The 12,908-nt window shown below is 34.7% G+C and overlaps 1 protein-coding gene and 2 non-coding genes across 4 annotated transcripts; 2 read left to right on the top strand and 1 right to left on the bottom strand.

Moving 5' to 3' along the window:
• The first annotated feature begins 1,045 nt into the window (after positions 1-1,045).
• Positions 1,046-1,161, top strand: LOC132315141 (U5 spliceosomal RNA). Its single transcript, XR_009483578.1, has one exon. It is a non-coding gene; the product is annotated as a U5 spliceosomal RNA (small nuclear RNA).
• Positions 1,162-2,048: 887 nt separating this feature from the next.
• Positions 2,049-2,167, top strand: LOC132315142 (U5 spliceosomal RNA). The gene has a single exon (XR_009483579.1). It is a non-coding gene; the product is annotated as a U5 spliceosomal RNA (small nuclear RNA).
• Positions 2,168-6,928: 4,761 nt separating this feature from the next.
• LOC132313064 (uncharacterized) lies at positions 6,929-11,945 on the bottom strand. 2 transcript variants are annotated; one of them, XM_059811686.1, is made up of 4 exons: positions 11,333-11,945; positions 8,866-9,290; positions 7,670-7,925; positions 6,929-7,328 (listed from the first exon to the last, which is right to left on the bottom strand). In XM_059811686.1, exons 1-4 carry the CDS (start codon positions 11,829-11,831, stop codon positions 7,198-7,200), a joined length of 1,311 nt encoding a protein of 436 aa, XP_059667669.1. In that variant the 5' UTR covers positions 11,832-11,945; the 3' UTR covers positions 6,929-7,197. The 2 variants fall into 2 exon arrangements, with proteins under 2 accessions (XP_059667669.1, XP_059667667.1); XM_059811684.1 differs by having other exon boundaries at positions 8,866-9,299.
• Between the last annotated feature and the right edge of the window lie 963 nt (positions 11,946-12,908).

Below are 12,908 nucleotides of genomic sequence, written 5' to 3' on the forward strand. Positions count from 1 at the left end.
ACCATTGTTAGGAAAAAATTCAAAACTATGCTAGGGAGTATTGAATTTTCTCCAATTCTAATTCTAATGTGCTGATTGGGTGATTGGAATTGCTCGTATACTATAGCATTGACAGTGGTGTGTTTTTGCTTACCAGACTGATAAATAAAGGGAAAGAAGAATAATCTTATAGTGATATGGTGAATGCATCAAATAGGGGTTGAGTTAGTTCTGACCCATAGAAGCAACAAATTTGAGTAAGTTCTTACCAAACTGATCAATTTTCGCTACAATAGTCTTATCATCCAAAAGAATGCAATGCACTAGTTGCTTAAGACTCATAATCGTTGAATCTACTGTAGAATATGGTGAGTGCACTAGGCTGTCCAGACTCGGCAATGGCGAGAGTCTTGTGCACAATTTTGTCTTTATTTATTTATTTTTATTATTCTTCAAATCCTTCAATGGTTTTATTATTTCTCTGTTAAATCAAAACTTAAACTGGATGATAAATTAAAATTAGATGCATATAATATAGGGTCATATGATTTTTTTCCTTCATTTCCAACTCCTAAGCCTTTTGATTTGCCATATGCCATGATGCTTTACTGAAAACCATTAGGCTTGCCACCAGATTGATCTAGCAGGGGTATGTAATCGAGCTTCCAAGCCTCTCTAATAATCCAGATTCAAATAGATACAGAAAGACTCGTTCTACAACCATTTTAGATTTACCTGAACATAAATTTCCTTTTGAACTTTAGCCATTTGAAATCAAATTAGATGAACTATTTAGTGTTACAACTTTTCAGTGAATCTATGAAACTATCAGCAAGAGACACTGAAGTCTAGGTTGTATTATTGAATTCTCTGCATCAGTTAACAAATGTTTTGATGAACTCTGTTATAAGCTAAGCAAGCTGCATTCTAACTATACTTTAGAAGCTATTGGTTATTGATATGAAACTGTGAAGTCATTTCTGTTACCACATCGGAAATGATAAGTGAACACGAGCCACCCTCATGGCTCTAAAATGCAAGCACCTGAAATGGTACTAAGCCACGGAGCTGTGTGATGAGCACAGAGCGAACTATTCTTTCGCCTTTTACTAAAGAATACCGTGCGCTCGTCACTTATAGCGGCATACGCCCATTTTTGGAGGGGTGTTTCTGTTAGGAACTACCCCAACAAATTCTTAGTTTAATATTTTTTCTTTATCATAAAACAAAAAAAGGTTTTATTGTTGCTTTTAAAAAAAATAATTTGTCTCGGTGTTTCAAGATTTTCAAGAAATTTGCCTATGCGCTGTGCATGTTTCAATGGAAGTTTATGTTTGCTCCTCTCTGCTCCGGGTCCACTTTTCGTACAATTTTATTAATCCTCTCTCTTCACAATGCGCATATACTTGACTGAATCTTCACTTCTTCAGGCAACAGAATCATCATCCATCTATGAATAATACAAGTAGTGAAAGCAGAAAAATGTTTAGCTTTCAAAAGTTTTAAAGACACTTCTTCTAAATCTATATAGTTCATTGAATCATATATACACGCAATATTCAAACTGCACACAAAAATCCCACAGTCCATGTTTACACTTTCCAAAACTATCATTTGACTACATTTTCTTTCCCTGCAAAAGAGTGGATTTTGTGACTGAGAATCATTTAGTAAAGTCCTTGGATCGTAACAGCTTCCAAATTCCATCCGACCATTCTACAAGTAGAATGCTACATCACTAGGGACTGCATAAATAAACAATTTTCTTTTTAAGTTCTTGAAATCAAAACTTAATCAGGATAATAAATTAGAATTTGATGCGTGTGTACTTTGGCAGATTAATAAACATAACCACAAAGGACACTGATGAGAGCTAGTTTGATATTGAAAATGGAAAGAACAAAGTTGCAATGTCCTCAAGTCATTTTTTGTTCCCACATTGAAATGGATGAGAAATGACTACTGTGAACTGTGAAGTCATTTCCATTCCCACATCGGAAATGACAAGTGAAAACGAGCCACCCTCATGGCTATATAATGCAAGCTTCTGAAACCTGTTGAAAACCACGAAGCCGTGTGATGAGCACAAAGCGAACTATTCTTTCGCCTTTTACTAAAGAATACCGTGCGCTCGTCACTTTATAGCGGCATACGCCCATTTTTGGAGGGGTGTTTCCTTTTGGAACTACCCCATCAACTCTTAGTTCAGTATTTTTATTTTTAAAAATAAATAAATTAAAAAAAATTTTGTTTTATTGCTGCTTGCTTAAAAATCATTCAAGTTAGTTCACATAATTAGCACCAATGGTTGCCTCAATGAATCACACACAAAATGCGAAGTCCTGAAAATCATATATATAGCCTATTTTTGAAGGGTTGTACCCTCTGGGAACTCTACGTTTCAAACTTCAATTTTCTTTAAAGTAATGTTTCTGCGATAGCGAATGTCCACGGGTCCTGTTTGTATGGGCCGGTCTGTTTGATTGGGTTGCTTGCATGTGGACTGTCTGTGTATTTGCCTTTGGCCTTGGTTAGCTTTTGCCAAACGTTTCGCCTTTGTTTCCTATACTTGCCTATTTTCTCTCAAAACTTTTCTGAATATTTTTATCTGAAAAAGTGTATTTTTATTTAACATTTCTATTTTACCCATTTCAAAGAGACAAACTCTATGCAAAGCAACTCTTTCTTTATTTTTCCACAAGTTCATATATAATTTTAACAACATACAATCAAATTTCACTCAAAAATTAAATTAGTATTGCCATCAATTTCCCCATCTCCGTTGTTTTTTTTAGTTTCGGTTCTCTTATTATAAAGTCTTATTATAAATATAAATAATTATATTATTAAATTTAATATTTCAAAATTTTACTATTTCTTTGACAAAAATAGACACCATCAAATACAAATTCATTTATATTTTTAATATTTGACATCATAAGATCATTTTATTTTCAATTTCATGCTATCCAAAATAATAAATTAATTTTTTTCTATAATTTTTTTGAATAAATTTTCGTGCATGAAATGCATGCTAGAAAATAACTTTTCTTTTTCATTCATTTCATTTTTTCTTTCATTTTCTATTTCTTCATTTTTCTTACTTATTTCCATCTAACCAAACTGAGCTTATAAAATTTCAAATAAATGAGATTGCAAAAAATAAGTATAAATAGAATCTAAAGTTTCGACAGGCCAAGCCAACTTGTTCAGACGACATTGAGGATGAAAAGAGTTCTTGATTTACAATCAAATTATTGACAAAAGGTTTTTTTTTTCCCTCTCCATGGCTACAATTTTTCTTTTATTAAGTTAATACAGATATTCAATAATATATGAATTAACACCTGCAAATTGTCAATCCATAACTCTTATAGTCTTATGCTGCAATTATTACAGGTTTTTGTCATGCATATAGTGATCAAATCTTGTAATCAAAAAGGTGTTTGTCACTTATCACTAAAATTCGATTATCAACAAGAATTCAGAAAAAAAAAAAAAAAAAATTCAACTTGAGTTGGACAAATTGAGTACATAATTATTTTTAATCTTTACACAAAATTCAACTCTCAGAGTTGAACTTGATTCTCATCGACAGCCAAATTTCCTCAATGACCTTATAGATATAAAATGGAATCAGAACCACGTTTTCATGGAAATTATGGCAAATTTCTAGATCTGTGATTCGCTAAATCAAACTTACAACAATTCAAAGTGCAAATATTTCCCACAATCTTCATTTTCAAAAGTTACTAGAAAAATAAAACAACACACAAATTCTTCTTTAGTCTCTAAACACACTTGTTATATTAAAAAAAGAAGGGAACTCAACTGTAATAAACTAATAGTAGCTTCAACCAAACTAATGCCAACACAATCACCCCCTTTTTTCTTCATCCATGAATTTTCATCCCCTGCAAAAAAATAAGAAAATAAAAATAATAAATTGTTGCGTATGAAGATATAGGTTCTTACCTATAAAAATAAACATTTGATGCGTATGAAGATATAGGTTCTTAGTTCTTACACTTGCTCCTGCATCACCAGCTCTAAAACCTTTGGATTTGCGATGTGTCATAACGCCTTTTTTATGACCGTTAGGATGTGGAGAGGCTCTGTGTCTGTGGGAATGAGTCTCAGGACCTCTATAATCAATATCATAAATCCCAGAATCCATATTCAAAGCATCCAATCCTCCTAAGTAAAAACAACACAAATCAATCAACCATGTTATAAGATATGGTCACAAAAGTTCCTATATACACTCAGCTTATAAGGGTACTACTAACCTCTGGAAAGGCAAGGCACGGCGAGGAGGAGGAAGAGAAGAAAGATGGCGGTGACGCTAGGCTTGAACTCCATGGCATTCAAAAACCGAGCTGATCACTTGTCCTTGGAAGCCTGTTCGGGTTTGGGGTTTATTTGTACTTCAACCCTTTGGACAGGGTTCGAGGTCTGATAGAGAACTTGGCCGAGAAAACTGAGAGGATCACAAGCTACTTGTTTTGTTGTGGTGGTATGGATCAGCTGAGAATGAATGGGTAAGTGATGGGGGGTTCACGGAAGAAGCATGGAGGGATCAGTTAAGGTTATGCTCAACTTTTGGCAATTGAAACCGTCAGCATCAACACAGCAATTAGTTGCCAGGAATTGACGTAGATGTGCAATGTGTTGTGTTGGAACATTTATGTGGTGTAACCATACTTAGACTTTAAGGTCATCAGTTTTTATTTTAGTTCCCTAGCAATCATTCTTGAGTACAAGACAAGCATGAAATCAGGGGAGATCCTAATCCACTTATAGTGGTGTTGTACACTTTTTAACACGTTACATCTGTTTTTCAACACGTGAAACATGTTGAAAATAGATATAATGGTGTTGAAAATCACTACAGCATCACTACAACACCAATACATTACAGCAAAGGATCCATGCTCAAGTAGAAGAACAATCAATTGATAGAGCTAGGCAGTGACTGACTACCCAGTCGAAGAGGTTGCTTCCTGTTTCAAATATGCGATCTCTCGGTCACATTAGAGCAACTTTACTGTTACGCCAAGATCCGAAAGAATCAATTTATGCAAAACAATGGTGACTGTTAAGTGTGTATCTTCAGTCTTTGCCTCCCTGCACCTCATCTAGGCAGGACCACTTTTATAACGGTCTTTTAATGGTTTGAATGGTCCTTGTGTGTATTATTGAAGATGATACCAGTGGAGGGACATCCCATTTAGCAGCTTCTGGCTGGAGTTCACCAAATACAACTACCCTCTTCTCCTCTCTATTTCTTTCATCATCAAGCTCTTTGAATTCATAATATCTCAGGTCACACCATGCCAGAACATCTTATGTAGACTTATGCTTATCATGTTATGGAAATTTAATTGTGAAAGTTGGATAAATTTTATTATAGATTGGTGCAATACATTATGGTTGGGAATTGAATGAGCTGCTAGACGGAAAATGGAAATATGAATCTTAATTTTGAGCCACAAAATAGAGTCGGTCAACGAGGAATCTATGATAACAAGCAGTTTCAATTAGGTAACATATCTATAATTATATATATATATATGATCAATGCTAGCCTACCGACTAAGAGAGGAGGGTGTATATGAATCCACTACTCCACACACCCTCTCACGGTCAAGTGTGACAATGTCATCAATTTTAAAGTTTTTTATATTTTTCATAAAGTAAAATTATTACGAGAGCACTATCATAACGAGCTCTCATTGTCTAACCAATGAATTAAAAGATTTATTAAATAACTCATTTAATTTTTTACATATCTCAAAGGACTGTCTCAATTTAGTGATTATAAATAGAGTTCATGCTTGTTTGGCCAATGAATGAATTTTTCACTGTAATTTGAGGAGCCCGTGTTCTGTCTCAATTTAGTGATTATAAATAGAGTTCATGCTTGTTTGGCCAATGAATGAATTTTTCACTCTAATTTGAGGAGCCCGTGTTCGATCCCCATTCCCCCTTTTAACTCCTAACACCCCTAACATTGCCAGGATCCAAAAAAATAATAATAATAATGAGTCCCACGTGATGATGCAATATCCACCCTAATTGGAATACAAGACCCTTTCTAGGGTTGACAAAGATTCACACACTAATTTAAAATTGTACTCATTTGGCCCTGTTCGTTCCAATTGAGGTGTATTTTGAAGTGCCACTTGATACAAAATTTTAAATCACGGTAACTTCACTTTATAAAGAAATAAAAAACATCAATTTACATGATATGAGTCATATGACATGATAGGTGAAAACATATCTCAACTATCCATCAGAGTTAATCTCTCAACCGTCCACGATAAGAACATCGTTTTCCAAGTGAAACATTGTAATCTAATCAACCGATCCTTTTGATACGATTACCTAATTATGTTCCAACCAAATGATGCTCAAATGACCCCTCTTTCTCTCATAAAGGCAGACCAGTCCTTCCACGCGAACCAAACTTTATTGCGTAATGGGTCCATATGGCTCTTCATGAATATAATTGGTGTGCTATGTCATGTTAACAATAATGAAATTACACTCTAGTGTGCATACCTTAGTTTGGAGAGAGATCAGGGGGCAGCAAAAACAGTATATGTGTATATATATATAGATGTATGTATATATATGTGTATTTATAAAACAAATGGGTCATCAATAGGATGGAAGATGCAAAAGCACAAGAACCCACCATGGCTCCATCTATCCTTTACCTGTCTTTCTGCACAAACAACCACCAAGCACTACAGATTTTAAACTTCTAAAACTTTCCCTACTGATTTCAAACCAACTTTTGGCATCCAAGTCAGTGTAACCCAGTAACTTCATAATGTGAGTGGACCAATTAGCATTTACTCTCTCCCAACAAGAAAGCAAGAAGTTCAACTAAGGCTTCAGGGCTTCTTTTCTAGCACTCAAAAACGATTGACTAAGTCAATTATGAATCAATCATTGAAGAAATTTAGAAAAGTTCCAGACACTGGAAAACATATGCACAAAAGTATACAATGTTATATAAAATTGATATAATACTCTATTAGCATGTTGAGGTGACGAGGGCGTAGTCAGAAACAGGCTATCTGCTTTTTAAAAGTTATGCCCCAAGCATATGTTGTGTATACAGAATCATAAGGTATCCAATGCTTGCCCATTTACTAACCTTACCCCCTAGCTTGCTTTGTAGAGAAAAAACTGTCATTCTATGCATCACTTGTAAGATTCAAAGTCCATTGCTCTTTTCATCCCAACTGTTGATTTCTTTGACTCAAATACCATCTTCTTGTCATAATCCTCTCCACTCTTCTTCTCTTTTTCCACCTGGATTTCAGTTTCTTCATCTGAGAAAGAAAACGTAAATGTTAGACTAACAAAGCAAGCTAACTTGGCCATCATGGAAAGAGGACAGATTAATTTGCACAAAGATTTCAACAATTACAACAACCACCAAAAAAAAAAAAAACCGTTTTGATAGCATTTGAAAAGCACTTTCTTGATTTAAACTTTGCTCTCAAAAGCAAGATAAATGCTTCAAAAGTGCCCTCCAAAATTACTAAGTTAATTCTGCTTGATGATTTGTTTTTAACTACTTGAGATTGAATGCATGAAACCAACATTATTAACAAAATGAAATGAAAAAAGCACTGATTTTGATGGAGATAAAAGGATGTTGCATTGTTGCCTGAAGCAGTTGCTAGAGAAAATTCAGTCAGGCGTTTGACGCAATCCTTTAGGGCTTGGAGTTCGGCTTCTTTCTCATGGAGTTTGAAATGGGCTTGATGCAGCTCGGACTCCAGTTCCACAATTTGGCTCTCCTGTTGCTCTATGAGCAAGCGGCTTAATTTCTGATCCAGTTCAGATGGTAATACACCATTTAATGGATTAGAATAGGAAGTCTGGCCATCTGGTTCAATGAACTCTTTAGCTAAGGCTTCAGTCTGTACAACACGTGAGATATTTTCAGTCAAGCTGAGAGAATTTTGTAAACTGGAAAAACAACACAATGGTACAGGAGCAATAAGACTAGCATATGCCATTTTACCATGCCAATTCCAGGTTGTGGGATAATCTGAGAGCACATTAACGTAATGATCCTATGTCTCGTATCTGATTTGCGCTTGCATTTTTATGACTGTTTGAAAGTAAGTGTGCTTATTTTCTACAATTGCTAGTAACTTTTACCAGGCTTCCTATAGTAACTACTTTCCCTCCACAAAAACACACAGATAAACCAACAATTACTAGTGGCATGAATTACAAGCAGTAAAATAAAATTCTAAAAGCCATTTTTTAGAAAATAAGAAGAAAAAGATTACAATATAGCTAAATAAAAGATGGGAAATAACTGTTTTAATATGTGAATCAGGGCCTATGGATTTTTTATTGCTGTTTTTGGTTCACAAATTATTGATAAACTGGTCTGATCCGGGTTGGAAATATGATAGCTGCTATCGAAGCTAAACCTGCAGAACTTAATCCACTTTTTTCTTTTTTTTCTTTTTTTTCTTTTTTTTTTTCTTTTTTGTGTGTGTGTGTTTTCCTTTTCTTTAGGGGTTTTTCAGCTTATAAAGCTATGATAAGATTTTCTCTCTATGGCTCCTACTTTTTGTTCAGTTTTACTCTTGAATCGGCCATTGAAACAGCCAGATTATGTGTTTTGCACTTGATATCAATATGAAGGATCCTAGTGACCTACCCAAAACAACTTCAAGGTTTATTGGGTGGCAATTGGTTGATTGCATCAAGAAAATAATTTCATCCTCGAAATGCACAAGACTATAGTTCTCGATTAAGAAAGGCCACAAAAAAATTTCTCTTACGAATACTGCGGAGATAAATCCACCATTATAAAGGGCACAGATACTAGACTGAGCTCACCTCACAAATATTTGATCTTTCTTCAAAGCAAGGAACTTCTTCAGTGCACCAAGGAAGCTTTTGCAGTTCAGACTCAAGCTCTGCTTCCAGTTGATCCATTTCGAGCAACTCTGGTGGTGGCTCCTCTGTAAGAACGCTACTTGCATATTCACCTTCTTCAGTTGAAGGGAGTCCAGAAACTTCAGTATCATCTCCATTCTTGGTGCTTGATTTAGTGACAACTGTTTGAGCATGCTTGCCTCTGATTTTATTTGAATGTCTAATACCTTCAGTACGCAGATGCGATGATTTTCTTTTAGAAAGTTCAGTTTTTAATTCTTGGACAACTCTTGCAGTTTCATCCATTGCTGTGTTCAGCCTACTGATTTCAGCTTTCCCAGCTGACATCATGTACATCATTCCAATGCCAAGTCCCCAGCCAAAACCTGAGTTATCTACCAAGAACAACCAAAATTAATGTGAATAACTCATAGATTTTCAAAATGCTATACAAATCCAACACAAATTCAAGGACAAAGTAAGACTTAATCAATGTAAACTAACAAAGTCAACCAGGAGTGAGTAGCCAACAACAGCATAGACAAGTATTTTTGCTATGCAACTCTAAACAATGCTCAAGGCTAGCTGTTTCAAATTTTCAATAGTTTCACGACATAATAAATCAGTATTGATCGTATGAAAGTTTATTACCATTTTCACTGTTATCATTCAACAAAAATGTAGATCAGTTCTCTCTAACAAATGCCAACCCAAAGGGGTACAAGTCAACTAAAAATTTTGTTACCTGTTATATATCATACTTCCATTGAGCTGGAAATGATGACTATGGAATACATTTACTAGGCCTTTTTTTGGATGGGTAAGAAAGTGAGATTTATTAATCATAACAATGGGGCAACCCTACACAATACAAAGGGCATGCCCCAGGGAATTATACAATATGTGGAACCCCCAAGTCCACCATATAAAAAGGAACCAAAAAGGAGGCCAACAACAATAAAGACCCCAAGCCAAGCAAACTCTCTTTGTCCACCATACATTTAATAGTTGATTATTGCAATATATACATTTCCTATTTCTGCCTATATTACTAAGGGAAAGGTGATCATATGGAATCCCATGTATAACATGGTTCATATTCATGGTATGGATGAGGCAAATACCATTCCACCGAAAGTAACAAGCAGCTGGCAAGAATTTCTCACATTCTCAAGCAAAAGATTGATTTCTAAAGCAGTGCCATGCAGTGATGTGCATTTGAAAGAGAGACTTGATAGCTCACAGAAACATAAATTAATTGCTTAATGTGACAACAGATGCCGCAAATACTCTTCACAAACAAGCTCTTGGACTATTGGTTCATATTGGTCATGACAGTTTTACGCTGGCTGTCAAGCTCGTGGATTATTGGTATGGAAGCAACTCACAAGATGAATATCTTCACACAAGTGTTCATAAACAAGCTCGTGGATTATTGGTATTGGTATACTCCTTACAATTGTTCATACTTCTTCGCTAAAATTGGAGTGCTATTTGTCAAAAGAGTGTTGCTTACCTTTTGGGGAACAATCATTTGTGTCAAAAGAGTGCTATTGGAGTGCGATTTGTCAAAAGAGTGTTGTCCAAGAACTCTAACTGCTAAAATTCTTTTGGGGAGCAATCATTTCTATTTTCTATTGATAATATAATTCTGTGTCATACATATAAACCACTGTATCGTCATTAATAGTGTCTCACTTAAGGTTTCAATTGGCACAAAAAAACAACATAATACCATGATACTCTTGCCCAATACATATTTTTTTTTACAACCTCATTTTGGTCAAATAGTCTCTTGTCCTGTACATTGCACTGTATTATTGTTTAGTATGTATTAATTATCAATGGGATGGCCAAACCACCAACCACAGAATAGATTGAACATGACAGTGGGCAATGACATTAATTCTATATAGCCTCTTATTTGGTTACTAAATGCACCCTAAGGGCCTACATTATGATGAAATTCTAGCCAGATACTAATTTCAATTGAGAGACAATTCCATCATGTATCCAATTCAGTAATTGCATTTGCCAAACATGTAAAGAACTTTGTGGAAAAACAATGTCAAAAGTTAGGTATTTCATCTTCCACTTCTAGCACCCGACTTGGAGGGACATGCACTCTATAAAGGCCTTTTTTTTTTTTTTTATCTGCCAAACATATAAGGGACCATTGCTAGATGCAATACTTAAAGCTTCACACAAGCATAAGAATGCTACTTTCAACCTTAAAGCAGCCAACTTTGTTCAACTGCATCAGTAATTTCCATAAACATAACAATTACAATACAAATGTTTTTTTTCCCAGAATATTCACATGCGCATACAGATATATATACAGATGTGAATGCACGCATAAAAATACAGTCATAAATACACATCCATATTTCTATAACATAAGAGTGTGATAAAACAAGAATCTAACCTTTGGAAGAACAAGACTCGTATTTTCCAATTGCATTTTTGCTAGTTCGCCTCTTCTTTAAGCAAATGGGGAATCTCTTCACACTCTTCGTCTGATCCATCACAACCCCATCACCACCATCCACAAACCCACATTCCTTCTCAACATTCCCAACATCAATACCCTTAAACCCTTTCACATTTCCCCTGATTCCTCGAGATTTCTTCCCCAAATTCTTCGATCCAAATCGAGACCCATTTTTGCCGGGACTCGAGAACCTAAAGATCGATGATGACTCACCAGATACTGAGCTCTGCGTCTCATTGCTGTGGTCTTCACTGAAAGGGATTGAAACTTGGGACAGTGAAAACTCGTCAGAGTGTTGTGTCTCTGTAGATTGATCACATTTTTGCTGAGTTTGTTCCGACTCAGTAATGGGTGGTTCGGCACTGAGGGTGAGGACTCGTTTAGCAAAGAACCCAGATCCTGCTACCGCTGCAGCTAACAGAACTTGCCACATTGTGATTTGCTAGAACTAGGGTTTGATTTAGAGAGAGAATGAATGAGAGGACTCGGAAGTGAGAGAGGGGTCACATTCAGCAACAATGTGCAGTGAATTCTAGAGAGAGAGAAGGGGAAGGAGAGTGACGACAGAAACTGAAGCTGAGAGGTACTCTTTTAAAAAGTGTTAGGACACGTTGTGATTGTGCGTACATACACGTGTTGCGAAGGCGCGTGAGCGTGGTCTTCATCTCTTGCCTTTCTTTCTGGTGCACTCACGTGCTTCCCGCTTGGAGCCATTTTTCAATTTTTAATCGGACTCCAATATTTACCGCCAAAGTCGTATTTTATCAACTTACCAAAACTATTGTACTTTTATAAATAATTTCTCTAAATTATAAATTATTCCTCTAAATTATTAATTTGTCGTAAGGACAAATTCTCACAAAATATTATTTTACCTTTTCTCATTAAATTTGTTATTTCTTATTAAATTTTTTTTTTTTGTCTAAACATTAATTATACAATTTACCTTAATTTTATTATTACTGTCAATTTACCATAAAAATAAGAAAAAAATAGATTTGTAACTACCGTTTTTTAAATGATTAACCTATTATTAAAACTTTAAAATTATAATAAAACTTATTATACTTAGTTAAACTTTTTTTACCGCAAAAAATACCTTCTTTTTCACGCAATATATATTCATAAAAAATTGATAAATTACTTAAATAAAAAATGTCTTCTTTCTAATGCAATATATTCATGAAAAATTAAGAAATTACTTAAATTTTTTTAAAATTTCTACTTAAGATTTTTATCTAAACAATTAATTTAAAAAATTAAAGGTAAATTTTTACAAATTTAATGAAGAATATATCATCAAATTAGTATGAATTTTTTTTCACAATTTATTTCAATAAGAAAAATAGACTAAGTGCAATTCAATAATAAAGAACATTATGATCATTTGACGAAAATTGTCTAGGCATTGAGATATTTTGTAACAAAATGTGAGAGTTTATGGAGATATTATGCACAAAATATATTTCTAGGGGGTTACTTGAAAATTCGAATATAGTTCACAGAAATT

This window comes from Cornus florida, unplaced genomic scaffold, assembly GCF_030987335.1.
Source record: "Cornus florida cultivar Cherokee Brave unplaced genomic scaffold, ASM3098733v1 CherokeeBrave_3.0.0_Hap2_Chr06, whole genome shotgun sequence".
Classification (NCBI taxonomy): domain Eukaryota; kingdom Viridiplantae; phylum Streptophyta; class Magnoliopsida; order Cornales; family Cornaceae; genus Cornus; species Cornus florida.

What these genes read in the sequence shown, in the direction of transcription:
- LOC132313064 (XM_059811684.1), bottom strand. Translation starts at nt 11,831, where the DNA reads ATGTGGCAAGTTCTGTTAGCTGCAGCGGTAGCAGGATCTGGGTTCTTT. An exon ending in AAAGATCAAATATTTGTGAG is followed by an intron (nt 7,926 to 8,865) that starts GTGAGCTCAGTC and finishes CGTGTTGTACAG; the next exon opens with ACTGAAGCCTTAGCTAAAGA. An exon ending in TTCTCTAGCAACTGCTTCAG is followed by an intron (nt 7,329 to 7,669) that starts GCAACAATGCAA and finishes TTTCTTTCTCAG; the next exon opens with ATGAAGAAACTGAAATCCAG.